Genomic DNA, 24,653 nt, shown 5'->3' on the forward strand with positions numbered 1-24,653 from the left:
AGTTTTGAGCTTTTGATGAAAAGCGTTCAACAACAGATCACTAGCTTCAATATAAATCGGCTTTTTTACGCAGATACTGGCCTTGTTTTTCACATGACGCGCTCTACCCACCAAAAAGCGGAAATTGCGAAGCTGACCGTGGTTCAGTCCAATTTTCCGCATTCCCACATCTAAACAAGAAAGGTCAGCGGAACTTATCAAAAATAAAGCGTTTTATAGTAAACTTGAGTGCTAACTCGGAGGTTGATATTACAAACCAGATGGTGATATTGTGGACGATGTTTGTAAATAGAAAACAGTACTCATGGCTTTCCTTTTCTTGTCATCATACAAATTCGTTTCGTATCCAAAAAAAAATTCCCTTTTATTCCATATTTTTCCGCTTTCGTCCGAATAGCCGTAGGGCGTGCTTTAACATGTGGACTGGCTAACTCAGAGGTTGTTATTAGAAACTAGATGGTGATATCGAGGACGATGTTTGTAAATAGAAAACAGTGCTCATTGCTCTCCTTTTCTTGTCACCATACAAACTCGTTTCGTACCCAAAAAAAATTCCTCTTCATTCCATCTTTTTCCGCTTTCGTCCGGTTGAATAGCCGTAGGGCGTGCTTTAGCATGCGGACTGCCAATATTGAAATGATAACTAATAACAACTGGAAACTTGTCCCTCTCATGAACAATTGCAAAAGATGCATGCTGTTTTCTACACTATCAAGATAAAATCTAATGGTTAGTGTTACAATTTCCGTGGATCTCTGCATGTTGTAAAACTAAGTGCCATTTTTGTGCTTTGCTTTACGCTTTTTTTATTTAACTTTGCTTTTAAAGTCTTGCTTAATTTACGACTTAATTAGGATAGATAAATGAATACAAATAATTTGTGCCGGTCTGCGTGGTAACCGCAAGCAGGAGTGGTAAAATCTGGGTCAGGTAGATGACGTTATGATGGTTACCTCTTTTGTGGAAGCATCGGTTTAAATAATTTCCAAAAACCCTCATTTTTTGCGGTACATGACGCATGTTTGTTGTCTTGTTGCCTTAATAAATAAAGGTGCAGTGAGGCGATAAGCGACTGCCTGTCGATTTCTGATAATGCTATGTTTAGCTAGGATATTGCACTTGCAGAGACACTGATAACATCCCAAATTTCTGGAACGAATATTTGCTTGAGTTGATTGCAGAAGATGTCGGAAGTCGATCCGTAAAAACTAGCAGGGCCGATGCTATAATAGACTACTGCGTTCATTATATGATCGATGTTAGAAGGTAAGCGGTGCAGGTAGGGTTGGTGCTGAAACTGATGAAAAAGAAAAAAAAGACCAAAAAAAAAAGAAAAAAAAAGCCATCAAATAAGACAAAACCGCAAAAACACCAAATAACACTTTTGTTATTTACCTGTGATTAGCCCTGGTTATGTAAATTGTAGTGCTCAACCATTGACAAAAATAGAATTAACAAAATAACGCGTTTCGTTAATTTGATAATTCTCAAGTTTATTTTCTTTTTTATTCCGAAAACTTCATTTACTATACGTGTGTAGGAAAGATGCGTCGTCTGCGAACCGAAACCGCGACGGCAAATTATTTTAATTTCCATTTGGAACTCAACGGCTACTTTATACGTCCTGCTGAAGTTGAGCTGCGGCGCTGTATGAGACAGTAAGCTCCTGCAGCCATTTTTGAAATTCTAACTAAGAGTAGAAATTCATTTTTTAATCGAAGTCTTCCTTGGCGTCGCCGTCGTGGTTTCTTAAGGTCCCTAACAAATCCTACGTGACGGCAACACAGTCACATTTCGTTTACAACTGCGTGCTGAGTGACTCCAAGTGAGATGTATTTTCCAGCTTTTTTGTGTGTGAATTTAGTTAAGGTTAGCGTGGGATGCTTTTACGTCCGAAGTTTTATTTGCTAGTGCGCGCTGCGCAAAATACTAGAATCTAACTGGCTAAGGCAAATACGTCAATGGCCTATTATGCACAATTTCCATGTAGCAATCACTTCTTTTTCCGGTGCGCGCTGCGCAAAATGCTAGAATCTAACTGGCTGACGCAAATACGTCAATGGCTTGTTGTGCACAATTTCCATGGAAAAATCACTTCCTTTTCCGTGACCAAAACTCTCTGAGCTTTGACCCCAATTTAGCCAACGCAACCGCTGAATTTTTCTCCCTTAGAAAGTTAATTTTTTATTCATATACTTGGCTATTTGAACATGGAATGACAGCCATTTTTTTTGCTATCAGTGTCGATATCATCACTTAGAAAATAAAGGCTGTGTCCTCTGTGATTTGAGACCTCTTGTAAATTATCCGTTGTCAAACGTATTTGATGACTATAAATTTTACAAAAGTTCGATTTTTCACTTTTTGAAATGCCGTACCTTCCACGGCAAGTGCGTTCATTTATTACGAGAAGTCACCAACAACTGTGGAGACTAACCACACATTTTCTGTTTAGGAGACCTTTAGTCTCAGAACAAATTTCGGAAATGCCATTTCTGATGTATTGTATTTCTTTTGAGTTTTATTCACTCGTATTCCTAATCACCTTTCACAGTTTCACCTTATCTTGGCATAAGAAGAAGTAGCGCAAATTGTCGTCAAGAAACGGGAATTATACCTTTGCGTGTTCGCCTCTTGCAAAAAATTTATGTGTACTTATTGACCTAAAGGGAGGGAAATTATTTGGCTTGAGTTCACGAAAAACTAACACAGCGCAGTGAGGTCTGTATATCATGACCGAGAGCCAAACCAGTTTCCCTTCTTACCCGACCGAACCCAGAGAAAGAAAAATATCACATGACCTGTGCTTTCTTCTTCTCTTCTTCTTTTAGCTCGTACTTTGCGCGCACCGCAAAACTTTTTCCGACGCTGCTCGCGGTAACATTTATGGCCCTCTTACGGGGTCGATTTTTATTTGAACAAAACTGCGCGGGATGGAGACCCTGCGGGTTGTATGTTTATTCCTGATATTTTCAGTTTGCGTGTGACTGCTGGATCAGAGTCACCTGTGAATCTGGTAGATATTTACTGGTTATGCAGTATCGCCAGTAAGAAAACCTGCAGATAATGTGACCTGAATTGGTCTTATCAACTAGGGCCTCACTGAAAACCGCGAAATAAATAAAAATAAAGCGACCAAATTAAAAACCTGCCCTGCGTCTGTTGTTTCTGCTGACTCACTTAGACTCGTTGAGGTATTCTGTAAATGCAATACTGTATTCACAGATCAAAATAGCCGCGGAAATGCGGCGAAAACCACTAAAAAAACTGCAACCAAATATGTAAAATACCGCAACTCCACGGCGGAATACATCCCCGGCCCTTCGGAGACAAATACATGTGTTTTATTTCTAAGTTTATTTTTGAAATATCTAAAGGATATCGTCTGATGCATAGTGTAATAGCATAATATAAGGTTTATTTGACCTAAGTTTCTCATTTACCCTCATCTGAAGATAATCTCTCCACAAGGTTAAAATAAAACTACTTTTCATCTAATTTACCGAGAGGAATCACTGCTGGCTCGAAAACGACGAGTACTATCTATCGAAAGACGCAACTTCGAGCAACAAAACCCTTGAATTGTCCGGCACTGGTTTTGAAAAAATTTTAGCATTAATTAACAGATTAACAAGCCTCAGTAAACATTTGCGAGAAAGTCAAAACATTAATTCTGCTTCGTAGTAAAAATAGTTTAGGACATTACAAATTAGAAGTGCCTGATTCGGATTTCTGGTGAGTGGAAACGAGCGATAAAACAAGTACCATTTTCCTTCTAAAGCACCGCCTTTTGACGCTCGCTCGCACTTTCGCACGCCTACACTGACTATGCTAACTGGCGCCTCACACATGATGGCCCAAATCTGAGCAAACTTACTACACGTTGATAAATAATGAGTCGATTTTAAGCTTCGCTTTGTGAACAACATTTTGCATAGAACTATTAGAAGAGCTGTTAGCTCTTTGATGCGATATTTTGCACTCTTCTCGAGATTAGTCGTGTATCACTAACTTTAAACAACATAGCTATGACGCAACTTCCCGCTATCTTGAGGCTAATTGCTTTGCATTATGACGAAATCAGAAAACACGAAGTTGCTTGCCATTACTGTCACGTGCATTAATAAACCTTCGACAATTCGATTTCTTAATTTCTATATTATTATGTGATTATCACAGGTTTATTTTTAGCTGCTTGGGTTATATTTTCTAGACCTTTCTGGGCAATGCGGTGCGAAATCGTTTAACCGCATTTTCACAAAACAGTCTCTGACACGCTATCCTTTGGTAAAATTCTGCCGGCAGTATATTCAGCGGGGTGTCCGAAGTTCATTAGCGAAAATATTGATATACAGGCAGAGAACCATGGATAATTTTACTTGGAGAAAGGGATAAAATGCTGAAAAAGTCAAGGATACAAAAGCAATTGGATGGACGAGAGTTCAAAAATTAACAAACAGAGCAAGACATTGTATGAAATGCTGCACACTAGCATATACAATGATATCAGCAACTACTATCAAATATCTTCCACGGCAATTATACGTCTAAAATTTAGAATTCAAAAGGAAAGCCGTTCAGTCGGTTGTTTTTCCTTGGGAAATTAATTTACTCTAGCTTGATAACAAAGCCAGACTTCTCCAATTTACACGCCTAGCAGTTGAAGAGAATTTGATATGACAATTCGTCGGCCAATTTTCTGCCACTATCGTTCTTCTTAAATACAGTGAGTACGAGCGAAGACAGAATGCACAAGCGAGTCTTAGACGGTTTTCTTGTATACAAAAGTCGATAACGAACCAAAACTAGCAACGAGTTCTCGGTCAGTCGGCTGGGCTTTCATCACTGTGATCTTCGTTTCTTACTCCATCAGGTAAACAATTTGGTGTGCTCTTTGATTTTAAGGCACAAGTTATCCGTTTGCTTGACATAACATCAAATAATCCTTCAAGGAAAAATTGTTTTTGGACTCTTTGTTATCGGAGGATGCGTCCGGCTTAGCTGATGAGCTCTTGTCTTTTAACGTATGCCTCTTTGTTCAGTTCGTCCACCTCTCCTAACCCTATACACCCTAACATCAGTATGCATATTCTCCATACTGTCCTCTATATATTTTCTAAGCTGTTTACAAGAAGAATTTGTTTAGCTATTTAGTCGGGGATCATTTCCTCTATTCCCGTGACCTTAATGTTTGATTCAAGGGTGCTACTGTAAGGAGAAATTAGAAGCTAGTCACTGCTAAGGATTAAAGAGTCATAAATGTTGCATAACACCATAGTTAATAGATAAAACTCCAATAATTATCTCTATATAATCAAAAATCTACGTTAAGTATCGCTTCTTGTCAATGTCTTCCCCATGCGCTCTGTATTCAGCTGGTTGACTGTGCCCTCTCGTGGTGACGTCACAAGGCCAAAACGAAAACAAAGAGATACTCCTTTGATCTTCGCCGGGTCTCCTAACAAGTACCCTCTATTAACTATGATAACACTAAACTGTGCAAACATATACCCTTAGTTACTCAGCTATCTCATTAGTCGTGTAGTTCGAGTATTCATGCATATCTACTGAGTGGTTTATCAACAGGGCTGGAAAATCAGCACTGAAATCGGAAGAACGAATAATGGCCATTTATTATATATTTATGCCCTTTGTTTTGTTTTTAAAAGTTTGACGTTCTACCAAAGCTTCCAGACTTTGCTGATACTCCAGAACTCAAAATCAAACTAACGAATATTTTGCCAATTTCTTTGTTTGTCGGGCAAATATCACTTGCACTATTTTTTCAGAGTTAATTTGCACCTCAGTGAATTTATTCGGATATAATTGACAGGTCAGTCTATCGGCGCAATTTAGATAATGGAAACCTTTTCTTTCAGTGGTTTGTGACCAATGTGTCCATATTTGTTTGCCTCTATATTGGTCGTCGGCGAAACAGGAAAAATTGTATTCATGGCCATGATGCATTTTTTCCTATACGTGACAAGCGAACGGTAAACGAGTCATTGGTGGGCTACAAGTACGGACAATTAGTGTTCGAGAGAGCAATATGACCGAACTCCCAATTTATTCAACAATGCGTTGATGATTACGCAAAAATTGTCTTCATTTCTTAGTTGTTTTAACAAGAGTTGTTTTAAAGAAGAAACGTTTCGATAAAGAGTGATGTCGAAAGCGTAGTTCACGTTATTTTGTAGTTTCTTGCGGGTCTATCTTTTGCTTTAAGGACCTACAACTCTTTGAATCACTCGACTCTTCTATTTACCCACTAAAGATTCTAAGTATTTTAGGACAGGGTTGAAGCTCCAGCTCGAAGAACAGACTACTCTATAAGGAAAGTGGTGAGTAAGAAATTCTTTCCCGATCATTTACAACTTAAAAGGATTGTCCTCTAAACTAAACTCGCTAGGGCCTTATACTCTGGCTCATAACCACTCATTGAGACCTTAATGAGGACTACTTGTACAAGAGATGGTAAACGAACGAATGATAATCCTTCTATTATCGATTAATGCGAAAGCACTAAGATTAAGTTTAGGTGCAAGAGAGATCGAGGTAAAGACAAAAGAGGCATATCTCGAGAATTAAGTGCAAAGCGCGAATAGCCTTTAATAAGATGTTTTACTGATGCCTAACTTTGCGGCACTATACGAAACACGAATTTAAAATTAATGAGGACTACTTGTACAAGAGATGGTAAACGAACGAATGATAATCCTTCTATTATCGATTAATGCGAAAGCACTAAGATTAAGTTTAGGTGCAAGAGAGATCGAGGTAAAGACAAAAGAGGTATATCTCGAGAATTAAGTGCAAAGCGCGAATAGCCTTTAATAAGATGTTTTACTGATGCCTAACTTTGCCGCACTATACGAAACACGAATTTAAAATTCGTAAACAAATAATCTTACGTCCGTCTAAGGATAACAGGTTAAACGAACGAACTTCTTTTTCAGTCGCTCTTGTAATCATCACTAAATATCCGATGATTTAAGGGGATGGATGGAAGAGGTAAACTGTCTCGTGGTTGCACCTGTGGCGAGGTGACTGACTGATACTACAGTAAATAAACTATTACATCTGCTTTTTATCCTCAATTTCTCCCTTTAACCAGCGATCGATCATAAACCACTCTCTTGTTTTGTCAAGTTTTCCTATGAACAGAAAATCGCCTTGCGGTGGCCCTTAAGAGTGACTAGCATCTAATTTCCTTCATTCCTTCACACGAGAATGAAGGAAACGATCATCAGTGATCAACGACTAAGGAAACTCTTGATTGTTAACAAATTCTCCTCTTCAGCACCTTAAGAAATGTATAGAGAACAGCAAGGAGATTATGCATACTGATGCTATGGTGTAGAGGGTTAATCAAGCGATTATGAAAGACGGTCCCTAAATAGGGAGCTTTAGCAACGACGACGGCGACGGCAACGAAAACGTCTTGTCGAAATCTAACTTTTCGTTTTTGTAACTCTTTCGAGGTTATTCCGATGTGTTTCACTTGGAAAATGCTGGCGAACTATTCAGGGACTATATCACTACTAACGGCGTTAAAGTAAGGAGAAAGAAAGAAAAATTAACCGTCATGCGCTCACGTTCTCGAGAAAACCTAAAGTTTGGTTATTTCACGTTGTTGTTTTGCCGAGAACGGCAAAGAAATGTACCAAAATGTTAAACGCACGTGCAGGGCGATTGTTTTTGCTAATTAAGCCTATTATTTTCTGCCGTTCTCGTTGCCGTAGCCGTCGTCGTTGCGAAAGCTCCCTAAATCTTTGTGCTTTGAGACTGAAAGGCCAATACTCAAAAAGGGATTCGCTCCGCACGTGTAAGTTGGTAGTCAATAACAAGACAAGATTGATGCATCAATAAAGTTTACTACCCCAATAAATAAAGCGAAATACCGCAGGCTTCCAACATCGTTGACCTAGATGGCCTTGTTGAAATTACACATGAAACAAACAATAACAACAACGACAGCTTAATGCCTCTCAGATACACCAACGGCAATATATCTTTAGGCTATAACTGGTAAAAAATAAGGGCGCCATCCCCGGAAAGTTCAGCCAGCTACACAGAAGCGTTACGTTTTCTAAATATGCTATAACCACGAAAATTCTTCTACTCCATTTCAAGATTTTGACTACTTCTTGCGCAAATCAAGCTTAAAACATGAAACACCGGTAGACTGAATCTATATAGTACAAATCCTCGAAACGGAGCCAAGAAGCCGATGAATTATTCCATGTTCATGGACAGGTTACTAATTCGATCCTTCGTCATTTTCATCCTCAAGGTCTGGAGCGTCACCCGTGGCTCTGTCGGAAAATAAAATAGTGAAAAAACAGTTAATCAAAGTTGAGAAGGAATTAAGATGAATTTTTCTTTCAAATCATTAATAGTTGCAACACACCTTTTCCGTCGACATCTAAAATCTGGTGTAAATACATTCAGGTCCATTTCGGGCAGCTTGTTACAATCGACGAGTATCTTTGACTGTTGCAATACCCTCCGGGAGATAGAAGGGATATTCTCAGAATTATCGCAGATAACTTTGGCCAGTGTGACTTTTCTTATTTCTTGCAGTTGGGAACGCGTGAAAGCTGTTTTATCAGTGTTCAGTTTTCGGTTCGGCGCATTTTCATGCCAGAAGCGGTCACCCACTCGTAGGCGTTTGAACTGCTCGGTTAATAAACACTGAAAAGTTTTCCCTAGTGCTCCTCCCTCTGAATCTGCAGGCTCCAACATTCCTGTGAAGAGTCATGCAAATAGCAATTATTAGAAACGGTATACTAAGCCGCCCCCTCCTCCTTCTGAGCTTAGTTATTTCAGTTGTAAAAGCTAAACAAAAGTGGAATACAAAAGTATTTTAGTGTCTAGCGTGATAAGTCTGACTGGATCCTCGAGGGGACATGATGAAGAGAATCCTTCGTTATGATTGGCTACCAGAGCGAGGAGGGTTCGGAATTCCCCCGCACCGTGATTCCGCAAAAAGGAACAAAGAGCCTATACCCGGTTCACATTCGTTGAAAACTTTTGCAGCATTTTGGCAACAAGAAAGTCACATACACGTCTTCAGGTGGTCAAAACAAAGAAAATCACCGTAAATTTACCGAAATTATTGGGAAATTACTCAGTGCAATCTCTTTTTTTTTTATGTGATAATTTTCTTTTCAAACAAGCTTATCATAAACTTTGAATTGAGTTTGTTTCGCTCCCCAAAAACGTAAAGTAAGGAAATTAGCTAATATGCAGATATCTCAACCTCATACACAGTAAATAATTCAACACAAAGTATAAATAGTAATTTGGGGCTGCTTTGGTTTTTCTTTACTTCGCTCTGTGATATGATTGGTCTAAAAAACTCACAGGGAATCAAAAAGTAAACTTCAATCAGTTTTCTTGCTTCACCCCTACCTCCTTTTTTGAGTTCTTATTGGCTCCTTATAATATTTTATTTTATTCTGATTGGCTGTTATGATTACTTTGAACTTGGTTTCGAATTCATAATACACAATCAAAAAACGATATTTGGCGGCATTGGGCCTGCGCAGACATACCTCCGACAAAAAGATCGATGTCCTGGACTGACTGGTACTGGTACTTCAAGCTATTTATATCTTTTTGGCCAATTCCAGCCTTTTTCAGATCTTCGAAGCTGTTCACTGCTGGTGTAATTTTACAAAACGTGTTTCGATATGTCGTGTATGAAGGCACTCCGCGTTCGCGTCCTCTTTGGATGTTGATGGATATGAGGTCGGACAAGTCACCGGGGCCTCGAAACAGGTTTTCCTGTACAGAACTTGAAAAACGCCTGGAGAGAGAATCAGGTCAACCCAAGGAACAATCTTGAGAATCATTATCTTGTATTGGGTTACTAATAATTCTACTCATAAGTAGGGATCTATGGTCGATTTTGACTTCTGATTAACTGTTTTGTTTTTCGCACAACTACCACTCCTCATCTTTCGTCCTCCAAGTATCCCCCTCCCTTCCCCCCACCCCTACCTCCCTCCCTTCTCCCCCTCCCACCCCGTACCCCCCACCCCATCCTTCTTTGGATAAAGACGTATCTTATGGCTCTCCTTTTCCAAACAAGAGATGCGAACAAGAATGTTCTATTAACCTTTTAACTCCCACGAGTGACCAAGACAGAATTTCTCCTTACAATATCAGTACAATATCCAGCAAACAGGTGATGAGAATAAAAATATATCAATTAGGGGATTATTAGTTGATTCAATACCTAATTCTCCGAACTAATGACGTAAGAGTTGTATAGCAGACCGTATGGAGAGTTACTAATAAGATCTTGGGAGTGAAAGTGGTAAAAATCATCTGTTACTCACCCATCAACTTTGGCTGCGGGACTCTTCACCAGGCCTCTAAAGATGGAATCGACACCCCCATTACACTTATCATATAGGTAGGTTGGATTACCAAAGTCCAGTACTGGGATGGGAGAGTACTCTGAGATAGAATCTTTGCTGCATTTGTGTTCAAAACCCTCTTGAGTAAAACGTAGAAACTCTTCTTGAACCAAACTATGGCCAAATCGGTAAGCTGCCACAGCAAAGGCTTGGGACACTTGGGCATTTACGCCAGGGTTGTAACCATTGAAATACTGTCTTCCTTGTAGCAGAGCAAGATTGTTGTCTCTGATCTACAAAACAAAGAGAGGCAATAGTAAAAAAATTCAGTTGAGGGAGAAAAAATTGAAAAAAAAAAAAAAAAAACAGAGATTGAAATGGTTGTACTTACAGCTTTGGGGCTGAGAAGCAGTGGCAGAAATTCGTTGTAGGTAATAACTTGTAATTCCGCCCCAACGATTCTCCTGGCCTCCTGGTAGATCTGCTCTGCTTCCCAATCTGTGTTTTCACTAAAAAATGCCGCTATTCGGTTGTGTTCCCGGACGAACAGAGTATGAACTGACATAAGACCTGTTGTATCCATGAAATATATATCATTAGGAGGAAGATAAAAGAGTTATTCAATATAGGGCGAGATAGAAGGGCTTGTGACAAGAAGATGTCCGACAAACGCCAGCACAGGATACTCCCTATAATGCTGTGGGCATGGTTTATGATGACCAAAAAGTAGTTTCTCCTCACAAAATGAGTACTCCCTCAAGCAGAAAGATGACAAGAATAGAGAAATATATCAACAAGGGTGTATTATTTGATTTACTAACAAATTCCAAGAACCAACACCATGCGAAATGTACGGCAGACATTTAAGGAGTAATAGTATTGAGATCTTGCGACGAAAGACGTTAAAAAGGGCGTATGTGCAATTTGATCAATTCAGTCGCGTCTGAGTCTGTGAACAAGCCTTCAGGGTGTGAACTTGACAATGCGTTGTCTACATGTGTGGAAGTAACAATATTCTACAATTTTATTGTAAATATTCTACCGGAATACGCTATAGACGTGGTTAAAAAAGGTCGATATACCACAACCTTTGACAATTGTTTTTATCTTGAACAGGTAAGCGAATGAAAGGATTTGTCGACCTCACCTTGATTCTCGTTCACACGTTCGTCTCCGGCTACGAAACAAGGTCTGTTAGGATCTCTTGATACGCATGGTATCTCAGGATCTGTTTCTGCAGGTAAGAGATCACCCAAAGGGCAGCCGTGAGTAGGTTTCATAATTCTCATTGTACCGTCGGGAGCTCGAAGCTCTTCGGCCTCCTCTTCGTTAGAGCCGTAAACGTTGGAAGCGTCGATGAAAGCTGTTATTATGTTGGTGTGTTCTCTTGGTCCTGGAGAACACTCTGGTTTAAACTCATGGGGAGCATCTCGAATCACTTCGAAAAATTTAACTTCCCTCCTCTGGAAGACATCATCATCCGCCGGAACCTCAACGTTGAAACACTCTGGCTCGATAGAGGGCACAGTTTCACAAATAACTCCTTGAGTTTCTGCCAGTGTTATGTCATGGTCCATAAACTGACCCCAATTCATGGCCAAGTGTGTCAGCCTTGGAGAATCAGGGTTTTGGCGGTCTGCATTGCTGCCATGGACAAAACGACTCACGTTTCTCGCGTTGGGTAACTTGTCTCCACTTTGTGCCACACGAGGTGACGAGACCATATCTTCATAATCAGCTGGTTGTACTCGTCTGAATGGAGTATGGGCTGCTCCAAAAAAGGGATAACGCACATTATTGCAAGTTCCATTAATCGTTCTAAATCGGGCATCCTCCTCAGACTTATCTGGACATTTAATGTCCTTTAACGGTCGGTGCTCTAAACATTCAATAACCTTCTTCCTGCATATCTTTTCTGCGAGTCTCCTGGAAAAAAAAGCAAATACGGATTGTTTATTGACATAGTTTTGTTAGAAATTCAAACACCACAAGAAATTTCAAAACGCAGTAAAGTAGGGAAGACACGAAGTCGTCAACATAAAGGAAAATTAGGTTATCAGGAAGTTTAAGGTCCCGTGATCTCGGATTGGATTTACTTTTTCAGTTTCTACGTAACAAATGTCGTTTAAAAGAAAGGATGGGTGTAAGTTATATAGTAAGATATCTTCTTGAGAGAAAGAGTTCAGATTTTCGTTTAAAAAAGAGTTAATAAGGAATTAAGGTTATCCAAAACCTTGCGGGTGTCTTTACAGTTTTTAGTAACAGTGATATGACTGAGCGGAGTTCAATTAAGACTGAATTCGGAGAAGCTGTTTGCCGCCGAAAGGCCGTTAAGGAGTTCCCACCTAACGGAGATCATGACGCCTTAAAAGTTATTAACTCTTTTTGTATGAAAACACATTTTTCTCAATTACTCACACGTGTTTTAAGACGTTAAGTTAATATTTCTAATAATGTAATTTAGGTAATTAACTTCGATTCAATGGCCGGGAAAAAAATTAATTTTTTTCCTCCAAAGTTGACCCGCAAAAGTTTGGAGTAACCTTAAGAATCCAAATTTTGCCGAAGGGCTGACTGTGAACGTCTTTTTCTGTTCTCTTGCTGGGAACACTTACCCCTTTGGAGGTATTCCTAAAAGATCCAAAACCTTCCTCGTCGCACAAATGTCTCGTATGGCATATTTGACACAAGCTTCGTTCTGTAACGACCTAAGCACTTTCGCGTCGTCAACCACTGATCTTTTAAGATGTTGTAGTATCTGAAAGAATTTTCTGAGACCTGCACTAGATGCTGCCTTTCTCCTTAGTTTTTCTTTTTTAGCTTCAACCATAGATTTTTTCGCCACGGCTTTGAATTCAGCTTTGATCTGTTCACAGACATTGATTGGCACGCTATCTCGCACCTGCTCCTTGCCCCGGTCTTTCAGCTCGACAAGGTCATCCGTCACGTCTGCTGGGCTGTAGGTGTCTCCTAACCAGTCTGGGTCATTTAAAACAGAAGAGGATCCCTGATCTAATCCCAGAACCAATAGAAGCAGTAAAGCACTGAGTAAACGTCCTGCCATGTTGTCTAATGAAGAGATGGATAAAGAAACTTGAGGCAGTCCACATAAAGCTCAATTAATTCATAACTGATTTATTACTGCTAAATAGTTGTTGACCGCAACATTCTCTTAGTAAATCCTTTTTGTTCCCCTTGGATTTGAGTGATATGCCGTGCGTAATCCCACGAAATATGACTGTTGTTAAACAGCAAAATCAATTTGTGAAACTCAGTCTTTGAAAAGTGAACGTGAAATCTTGGTTAGCATCTTTCATATTTGCAGAATACATATTTCAAAAACTTGCTCTGATTCTTTTTTAGCGCAGGGCTAGATTCTTTCCTTGGTGATTTCTGCGTCATAGCAACATAAAGCTTGATTAACACTTAATTCTTTAAAATAGAGGTGAGTAGCGTCTGAAAGAAAACCACTAAAATTCGATCTTTTTATAGATCAAGGCCACCAGCGCTTGAAATGTCACTTAGGTCATGACTCTCCAAAAATTAGAGCAACTCTTTGCAAATTTGTGACTGACACGGTAATTTAAAAGAAATCGTCAAAAAATTATAGCGGAAAATCTGCATAAGAACACATCTGGACAACTCATTGAAAGTGCTTCGAGGAATTATCAATGAAATGTTTTAGCAACAAACGCCGAAGACATCTTCGCATGCTCCGACGTACGACTTTGGCAATCGTCGTTGCAGATTTAAACTCGTCGTTACATCTATGGCCTGTGAAAGCGAAAATATGGAGAGTTTTCATATTTTCCGACAGGAAACCATCGATGGTACTTACGGTGATATGACCTGACCAAGTATATCGTGGAAGGAAGGCTTCATGTGTGGCTATAACGAAGGTGTTAATGGCGGCGTTCTCCAATTGAAGTAAGCAAAACTTTGTTGCTAAATCCCATGTAGCTGACAAAATTATTAATTGCCGCGAGGACAAGGGTCTATGGTAACTGGTAACGAAGGTAAAGAAATTTTGCATGCCAATTAATTGCAGTGTAAGCTTTTAAAACGTTTAGACGGTTTCAAGAATTGAAAGTCGATTTGCATGTGTTTTATTGAAATGCTTAGTAAAAGAATTTTCGTATAAGGCCATTCTTCTCTATTGCATATACTTTTTCGTTAATATATGCACGTTTTTTATTCTGCCTAGAAGTTCTCAATGGTCGCACCTTAAAGCTTAGGATACATGGAAAAATGTTCTAAACGTAAATGTGAAATGTTCTGCAAGCATAAGTTAGGTTTCATTTATTATAATCTTGAACTTTTATGTCTTTCCGTGTAATAAATATGCATGCGGACCTTATGACACTTGCACGGTTTAACATTTTCTACTATCAAGATTACTTTGGCAATCCGAAGTCCAAAAAGATGTTTACCAAAATTTATTCTCGAGGCATGTATAATTCCGTTAGTCGTTGGTTTGTTTTAAAGGTCCATTCTGATTTCCGCGTTCATGGGTTGAAAAAAACGCAGTCGTAATGTTATCTAAATTAAGACAAAATAGCGATACTAAACTCTGAAGTCGTAGAAAGGTTATCAGCGAAATACCATCGACATCAAGGTTTTGGTCGGGAAAATCTTTTGTCTATCTTCTTCCGCTGTAGTCAACAGACCAACTACATCAATAAACATTTTACAAATTCTTTTCTAGAATTCTCGAGCTTTTATCGGCCATTCACAACCCATCGACTTCATTTTCCGCGTGTTTCAAGTTATAAATCACAATTGTTCTCTCAGTTTGGTTTGAACAATAGATATGGGCGACTGTTCCTTACTATGTGAGCTACTATATTTTGGCAACTGCCTTGATATTTGACTGAGCTGCAATACGAAAAAATCAATGGTTTCCTCCTTAACAGCTAAGTATCGAAAGTAAATCAAATGCAAACAAACAAATAAACTTCTCGTTCTGTTTCTGATCTCGAAAAATGCTAAGGTTTAGCTTAGCCTGTTTTTAAAACCAGTTTCTTTTTTATACTTGTAAATAAAGCCAAAAGTCGATGCTCTGATAATTCATTGGCAAAGATCTTTCACTGAGGAAGTATTATCCGGTTCATTCTGATAACGGATTATCGGTCTGACATAAGGCCTTGCAAGTCCCTAAGAAAGTTGGCACCGTTTTTTTAGTGCTGCATGATTGAGTTAGTAAAAGCCAATTCAATCTTGGTCATTTAAACATAGTCATTGCCGGTTTGGTTCACACTTGACTATTCTTTTTAACGCTATGATCATCTCAAATAACCTTAAAAAGGCAATTTACCAGTAATTACGATCACGTCTTTAATTTGAGAACAACTGATTCTCATCGAATGAAAACGACCACGATATCGCTTAATCTTATCTCGTCTGGAAACTATTCTGAAACCCTTGGAATAATTTTTTCTGTTTATTATGAGGCGAGAGCGATGCTTTTAAACCAAAGTTGTAAAGACTTTTTGATGCTCACAGACCTTAAAGTTAATAAAAAATGTACGAAATATTGATGAAGCTATTGATACTGAGGACTAAAGCACACAATCCATTCTTACCTTCAATTCAGTTGGTTCTTCGAAATAGAACAACCAAACAGCTCTGACTTTTCCGGCTTAAAACCTTTCGGTCTTATAGCTCGAAACAGGAACTTTACCAGTTCATTGTGTCTTTTGTTGCGATTATTTTGAATGCAATTTGAATAAATATTTTCCCAAAACAATAGTTTTTTTTATTGATCTATTCTTTAGACTGGGAAAATACTTGATTTATATCACAGTATATTTTTAGAAAAGGTTGCTCTTTAGAAGGGTTGTTGTTAAAACGATTGCATACTGCCAAGTAAATTTCACTTCTAACATTAGTTTAGCAATCTGAAATCCCAAAAGATGTTGACTTCAATTTATTCTAGGGTCATAAAAACTCTATTTACGCTTTAATGTAGCTCTAATTCAATAGTTTTTTTTACTTTAGAAGGTAGGTGTGTTCCAACAAGGAACTCGCTGTTTTTGTTGTTTTTTTTTTTTTACGTCAACACTATTTTCCGCTTTTATAAGCTTAAAAAAAAAACGCGGCGGTAATGTTAGGTCAAGTAAAACAATGAAATAAAGTTGAAGAAAGGTAGTCAGAGAAATATCAACAAGTACCATGGAGATCAGATTTTTGTCAAGAGGCCGTTAAAGTCCAGAAAACTTTTTTTTTCCTTTACTTCTTCCTCTTTCATCAGACAAACCAAACTAAATTGGATTTTGTAGAATTCTCGCGCGCCCATATTGATCATTTCGTTTTCCGTATGTGTGTTCAGTGATACTGAGATTAAAACTGAACAGAATTTGAAGTGCTTTAGATCATATTCAAGTGAGTTTCGCGCAATATAGGAATATAGGTAAGAGAGTTATTATTATCATGTCATAGACCACATATATGGTACGAACAAGGAAGTGGGACATGAGCTGTGGGCGACATTTCCTAAGGTGTGTAAGCTTGTTTGGCGACTGCGTCTTGACCTTGGGCTCAACCACAATACGGAAGAACGCAATGGGTTTGTTATGAGCAGCGATATATTGCAAAAAGGAAAAAAATCAATACAAACTTAAAACGCAAGCCCTGATCTCAAAAGGTTATCTTTACGTCAGAGTGCATTCAAAGCAAGTTTCTTTATAATACTCGTAATAGATGCAGAGTGTCATTGCCCTAATATATCATTGGCAAAGATGGCTTCATCGAGTGAGCTGTATTCAAATCATATCATAATTTATCAAGCTTTTGATCAGACAAAAGACCTCCTTAGTAGGTATGAAAAGGGTGACTCGTACGTCAGCACTGTGGTAACATAACTGCATGATCGATCGATGAAAAATAGTCTTGTTTTGTTTGCGTTTACGTGTTAATGTTCATGTTAACGCTGCGCTCATCCCCAGGCAGAGAAGGATAATTAATATCCATTGAATACGGTCGGGTCTCCATGTAAAAGCCGAACAACTTATTATTTTCGAAAGGAAAGGAACAAAATGTACCTTAAATTCATCTCGTAATTTTTCTTGCTGAGTTTTGCTCGGGGTTTTCTTCCAACAAGAAACTTGCTGATATTTTGTTTTGTTTTCTTTTTAACATCAATTCCAACGACCCGCGTTCAGAGTTTAGAAATAAATGCAGTGGTGATACTAGGCTTTTTAGGTAAAACAAAATTCGATGCTCAACTCTCAAGAGAATGTAATATAAGGTTTGAAGAAAGGCAATCAGAGAAAAAAATAGCAAATAACGTGGAGATCAGGTTTTTGCATAAAAAAAAAGACAAAAATCTTACAATCTTCAGTTCGAACTCGTAAATTGTTGGGTTAAACTCAGTCAGTCTTTTTAAATCAGACGAAAGGGCTCGTAAGTCGTTACGAAAAGCGGGACTAACAAGTTATATGGCACCATATAACTTGTTAGTTCCGCAGTTATGGCACCATAACTGCACGATCGATTGAAGAAAGCGAAATTTTAAGAAGAATAAAATCTTTCTTGTTTGAACGTAGCATCTAGGCATTTATCAGTGAGTTTAAATTTTCATTTTAGCCTTCCGATCGTCACTAGTATCCTTAAAAGGGCTAACAAATGCAGTGATTGTGGTTCGGTTTTCATATGAAGAGAGTGAACTCTTCCCGATACGTAAAAAGGAACAAAATATTCGGCTTAATCTGACCTCAGCAGGAACTTATTCGAAAATGTTACTGGTCTATTTTGATACTCAAAGACGAAGCGTTTCTCTGACTTAAAATTTGATTAAAATGTTCAAAATATTGGTGTAATCATTGGTATTAACAAATAATTTACAAAGTTCACTCTACCTTTAAGACGGTTTGATTCTTCGCAATGAAACTACTAAACAGCTCTAGCTTTTCTGGCTTAAAAGCCCTCACTTTATACCCTCAAACAGGAACTCTGAGGGGCCGTTGTGTCTCTTTATTTTGGTAATTTGAAACGCAATTAGTCTAATTGATTTTCTAAAACAATAGCTACTGATCTATTTGTCGACTCTTAAACACGTAAAATGATAATAATTGCTTTTTGTGCTTTAAAAAAAAAGGCAGTTCGTCAAAAATATTTACAAAAAGTTACGCATTAGCAGAGTCGGAAGCAGTATTATGGTAGAATTTGTCAAGCGTTGTTAAAGAGAATTTTTCAATTTGGTTTTCTTTTTTTCATTGATTGTAATGGTCGCAAATGATCTTTTTTTTTTTGATGATATTACTCAAACGAGCAATACGACGTTAAACGTTGACCTGCCCAGTTTGCCGTCAATCTCCTTGCAGGTTGAGGCGATAGAATGGAGAGACTTACACTCTGATTCTCATAATTCTAAATGATGAACTCAGTTACAATTAAATGATAGCTCAGTCAAGACTTCTAGGCATTGTAGAATAGGGTCACAGATAGGATCGATGGAATAATGATTTCGTGTTCCAAAACAGAAATACTAGATCAAACTTTGTAAAAGACACTTGTAAGCTGAAGAGTCTGCTATGGTTCTCCACACCCTTTGTTTCGTTGACTTCTCCGGCTATGTTCAAGCTTTCCAGAAAGCAAAGCTGTTTTCCTTTTACTTTTTCCGCTATCGTCAAACAAACGAAAAAGCCTCACCATGGCTATCTATGGCTTGACAAGAAGGCTTTCTTTAGCTTTTGTCAGTGTAGCTGTCAATAAATCTCTATTTCATTTTCTACCAGCGCAATCAAGAATATTAATGTTTGAACAAGCTGTCAAATAATCTGATAACACTCATAGAAAATGATAGCAGCATTCGTTTTTCATCAAATAAACGCGTCATAAGCGTTTTGCGCAAACAACCAGGGACTTCGTTTAAGGAAAATTGTGGTCGACATAGAAAAAAACGGCTCCAGGATACTACAATTTCTTACAGATGTAAACCACGGTTCATTGAAAGATTGCCTTACGAAATCTTTTACGCACTTAAGTAAACTCTAGCATCAAAAACTATAGAAACGAGTGCATCCTTAAAAAAATTAATCTGATTAAACTGATTACCTAACACAAAAGAGATGATTTTGTAAACCTTCAAGGTAAACCGATTCTACGCATGATCATTCGATTACTTGATGTTCCATAAGAGCTGGAAGGAAAGCCCTATAAGGTAATACCAAATGAACATCAAAAAATGATTTATGATGAACCTTTTAGAAGTTAGTTGATGCTTTACGTTGCTAAATAGCAGTGATTTAAGTGTTGCAGGTCGTAACTGAGTTGTTTCGCGCAAAACATTAAAATCAATTTATGTTTTCATGAGATTAAAAAAAAAAAAAAAAGAGCGCAAATACATGTTAGCTCCTCGTCAAATCGTCTGGTTGATTAGTTCTATGAATGAATTGTTAGGAATCATGTTTTAGATTTGACAGATAATACCAAACGAACATCAAAAAATTATTTATGACGAGCCTTTTAGGAATTTATGGACACTTTACGTTGCTAATTAGCAGTAATTTGAGTGTTGCAGGTCGTTAGTTGTTTGCGTAAAACGTAAAGAATCGTCAATTCCAGTTTCCTGCGTTCAGATTTAAAAATAAACGCTGGTTAGGTGAAAGAAAATTCGACGCTCAACTCTCAAGAGAATGTAAGATAAGGTTTCAAGAAAAGTAATCAGAGAAATATAGATCAGCATTTTTCAAAGAGGCTGTTTTAGTCAGGAAAGCCTTTACTTTCCTTTACTTCTTCTGCTATCGTCAAGCAAACCAAACCAGTGGTTTTATGTATTAATTAAACAAACTCTAATGTAGAATTCTTGTGCGCTATTCGGTCCGTTAAACCCATGAACTACATATCCTCTGAGATGTGTGTCTTCAGTTCTAGACAACGGATGACGCTTGATGCGTTACGAACAATTGGTTGCCACAGCAGTCGTGGGTTTGTGTCTCTTTGGTGTGTTATGAAATGTGTATCATTGGGAAGAAGAGAAAAGAGTTATTAAATATAAGGTAAGGTAGGTAGGCTCATGACAGGAATACGTTCCACAAACACCAGGACAGGATACTCTCTATAATGATGTGCCCATGGTTTATGAAACCTTTCAATACTTGGAATAACCAAAAAGTAGTTTCTTCACACAACATGAGTACTCCCTCAAGCAGAAAGGTGACAAGAATAGAGAAATATATCAACAAGGGTGTATTATTTGATTTATTAACAAATTTCTCCAACCAACACCATGAGAAATGTACGGCAGACATTTAAGGATGTCAACTTGACAGTGCGTGGTTTACAGGTATACACGGTAAAGCCTCGTCAAATCGTCTGGTTGATTAGTTTTATGAACGAATTAGTAGGAATCGTGTTTTAGAGTTGTTAGATAACACCAAATGAACATCAAAAAACTATTTAAGACGAACCTTTTAGAAATTTATGGATACTTTACGTTGCTAATTAGCAGTGATTCGAGTATTGCAGGTCATTGGTTGTTTGCGCAAAACGTAAACATCAATTTAAGCGTTCATGAGATTAAAAGAAAACCAAAAAAAAAAAAAAAACGCAGATACACGGTAGCGCCTCGTCAAATCGTCTGGTTGATCAAGGAATTGGTAGGGATCGCGTTTAAGAATTGTTAGATAATGCCAAATGAACATCAAAAGAATGATTCATGATGAACCTTTTAGAGGTTTATGGATGCTTTACGTTGCTAATTAGCAGGGATTTGAGTGTTGCAGGTCGTCAGTTGTTTGTGCAAAACGTAAAGAAACAGAAGATACTTAGCAGTGAACCCATTCCGAAACCCTGAGAGAATTTTTCCGGTCTGTTTTGATGCTAGAGAACAATGCTTACAGACTTAAAGGTTTATAAGGCTAATAAAGAAGTGTTTGAAACAGTCATTTAAATATTGGTATTCATAACTAACTGTGCTATTCTTACATTCAGACAGTCTAAATCTTCGCAAGAGAACTTCCAAACGGCTTCAACTTCACTGGTTTAAAACATTAGCAACTCTTAAGGGCCATTGTGGCTTTTAATGTGATAATTTTTTTCAGTCAAGTTATTTATACACGACTTTAGGTCACTTGCATAGCTTTATAGTTTTCTCTTCCAAGATTACTTTAGCAGTCTGAATTCCATAAGAAATTTACTAATTTCTATTTTCTAGGCATGAATACTATAGTAACATTATTTGGCGTTGATTTGGCTCAGTCTGAGTTTTGCTTGTGGTTTTCTTTCAACAAGAAACTTGCTGGTTTTTTGGTTTTTTTTCCTTTTAACGTCAACTTCAACGCCTCGCGTTCAGAGTTTAGAAATAAATGCAATGGTGATGGGGTAAAACTAAACTCGATGGTCAACTCTCAAGAGAATGTAATATAAGGTTTGAAGAAAGGTGATCACAGAAAAAATAACGGATAACGCGGAGATCGGGTCCTTTTGTTTCCTTTACTTCTTCTACTTCCGGTATCGTCAAACAAATCAAACCAGTCGTTATACGTATATATTAAACAAATTTTATCGTAGAATGCTCGTCCGCTAATTGTTCGATTTAACTCACCTACCTCAATCAAGTTGCAAAATAGCTGTGTGTGTCTCTATGGTCTGTTTCCTTCATTTAGCGACTGTCTTGAATAACTAAACTGGGCATTCGGAAATGCTATGAACTTTCTTTTTTTTGAACAGCGAAATATATCCCCCCATTATAAAAAACAACCTATCAATCTTCAGTTGGAACTCGTAAACCGTTAGGTTAAATTCAGTTTTTTCTAAAACCCGATTCTTTTTTATATAAAACGTGTCTGTTCTCTAATCGATCATCGGTAAAGACCTTTCCCATAGCGAGTAGTATTCAATGCATCTATAACAGGCTGTAGATCAGACGAAAGAGCTCGCAAGTCGCTACGAAAAGCGGGACTAACAAGTCCATAACTACAGGATCGATTGAAGAGAGCGATTTTTTAAGAATAAAGTCTTGTTTGATTAAACGTAGCATCTAGGCGTTTATTGATGAGTTTAAATTTTCATTTTAGCCTTCCGATCGTCACTGATATCCTTAAAAGGGCTAACAAAATCGAGTGATTGTGGTTCAGTTTTCATATTAAGACAGTGGACTCTTCCCGATAGAAAAGGAACAAAATATTCAACTTAATCTGACCTCAACAGGAACTTATTCGAAAATGTTTCCGGTCTGTTTTGACGCTCAAAGACGAAGCGTTTCGCTGACTTAAAAGTTGATTAAAATGTTTAAAATAGTGGTGTAATTATTGGTGTTAATAACAAACTTACGAAGTGCGCTCTTACCTTTGATACGGTTTGATTCTTCGTAATGAAACTACCAAACAGCTCTAGCTTTTCTGGCTTGAAAGCCCTAATTTTATACCCTCAAACAGGAACTCCCAGGGGCCTTTGTGTCTCTCTATTTTGGTACTTTTAGATGCAATTAGTCTAATTGATTTTCTAAACAATGGTCATTTATTTATCGACTCTTAAACAGACACACACAAAAAAATTGCTTTTTCTGCATTTACGAAAAAGGCAGTTCGTCTTCCGCGTCGGAAGCAGCACCATAATAGAATTTGTTAAACGTTGTTAAAGAGAATTTTAAATTCGCTTTCCCTTTTTTCATTGATTGTAATGGTTGCAGATGATCCATTTTTTTTTAATCATATAACTTAAACGAGCATTATGACGTTAGATGTTGACCTGCCTAATTTGCCGTCAATCTCCTTCCAGGTTGAGGCAAGAGAATGAAAAGACTTACACTCTGATTCTCATAATTTTAACTAACAATTTATTGATAATCTAACGACTTCTATTGCATTGGAGAATAGGGTCATGGATACGATCGATGGACTAATGATTTCGTGTTGCAAACCAGAAATACGTGATTGAACTTTGTAAAGACACTTTTAAGCTGAAGAGTCTGCTATGGCTCACCGCAGTGTTTCGTTGATTTTTCCCGCTATGTTCAAGCTTACCAGAAAGCAAAGCTTTTTTACTTTTACTTCTTCCGCTATCGCCAGACACACGCAAAAGCCTCACCATGGCTATGTTAAGCTTTTGTTCGTGTAGCTGTCGATAAATTTCTATTTCATTTTCTACCAGCGCAGTCAAGAATATTACTGTCAAAACAAGCTAATAACCCTCATAGAAAATGACAGCAGCATTTCTTTTTCATCAAATAAACGCAGATATTATATTAAGCGTTTTTCGCAAACAACCAGGGACTTCCTTCTAGGAAAAGTGCGGTCGTATAAGAAATAAACCGCATCTCCCACCACACTAACTTTCTTCTAAATGTAACTGACCACGGTTTATTGAAAGAATGCCTTACGAAATCTTTTACGCACTTAAGTATACTCTAGAAATTGGACAAGGGTTTGAGAAAATCACAAATTCTCCAGCATAAAAAACTATGGAAATGACTGCTTCCTAAAAAAATTAATCCGATCAAATGATCACCTAACACAAAAAGGATAATTTTGAAAAACTGATTCTACGCATAATTGTTCGATTACTTGACGTTCCATAAGAGCTGGAAGGAGAGCCCTGTAAGCTAATACCAAATGAACATCAAAAAAATGATTCATAATGAACCTTTTAAAAGTTTACGGATGCTATCCGTTTCTAAATAGCAGTGGTTTGGTGTTGCAGGTCGTTAGGTGTTTGTGTAAAACGTAAACATCAATTTACGCGTCCATGAGATTAAAAGAAAACAAAAAACGCAGATACATGATAGCGCCTCGTTAAATCATCTGATTGATTAGTTCTATTCATGAATTGGCAGGAATCATGTTTTAGAGCTGTAAAATAATACCAACTGAACGTCAAAATATTATTTATGATGAAACTTTTAGAAGTTTGTGGATGCTTTATGTTGCTAAGTAGCAGTGATTTGAGTGTTGCAGGTCGTTAGTTGTTTGCGCAAAACGTAAACATCAATTTACGCGTTCATGAGATTAAAAGAAAACAAAAAAAACGCAGATACACGGTAGCGCCTCGTCAAACCGTCTGGTTGATTAGTTTTATGAATGAATTGGTAGAAATCGTGTTTTAGAGTTGTTAGATAATACCAAATGTACATCAAAAATATATCTATGACGAACCTTTAGAAGTTTATGGATGTTTTACGTTGCTCATTAGCGGGGATTTGAGTGTTGCACGTCGTTGGTTGTTTGCGCAAAACGTAAACATCAATTTACGCGTTAATGAGATTAAAAGAAAACAAAAAAAAAAAACGCAGATACAGGGCAGCGTCTCGTCAAATCGTCTGGTTGACTAACTGATGCTATGGTGTAG

At 37.8% G+C, this 24,653-nt stretch overlaps 1 protein-coding gene and 1 long non-coding RNA gene across 3 annotated transcripts; one reads left to right on the plus strand and one right to left on the minus strand.

Moving 5' to 3' along the window:
• The first annotated feature begins 649 nt into the window (after positions 1-649).
• Positions 650-24,614, plus strand: LOC148717320 (uncharacterized). Of its 2 annotated transcripts, XR_015994662.1 has the most exons (4): positions 651-7,062; positions 9,646-10,423; positions 11,484-11,607; positions 13,244-24,614. It is a non-coding gene; the product is annotated as an uncharacterized LOC148717320 (long non-coding RNA). The 2 variants fall into 2 exon arrangements; XR_015994661.1 differs by having other exon boundaries at positions 650-7,062; positions 11,484-24,614.
• LOC111336593 (immunomodulatory peroxidase) lies at positions 7,855-13,431 on the minus strand. The gene is made up of 7 exons (XM_022942724.2): positions 12,983-13,431; positions 11,515-12,293; positions 10,759-10,937; positions 10,347-10,660; positions 9,558-9,811; positions 8,411-8,747; positions 7,855-8,315 (listed from the first exon to the last, which is right to left on the minus strand). The coding sequence occupies exons 1-7, from the start codon at positions 13,429-13,431 to the stop codon at positions 8,261-8,263; spliced, it is 2,367 nt and encodes a 788-aa protein (XP_022798459.2). The 3' UTR covers positions 7,855-8,260.
• Positions 24,615-24,653: the final 39 nt, after the last annotated feature.

This window comes from Stylophora pistillata, chromosome 13, assembly GCF_964205215.1.
Source record: "Stylophora pistillata chromosome 13, jaStyPist1.2, whole genome shotgun sequence".
Classification (NCBI taxonomy): domain Eukaryota; kingdom Metazoa; phylum Cnidaria; class Anthozoa; order Scleractinia; family Pocilloporidae; genus Stylophora; species Stylophora pistillata.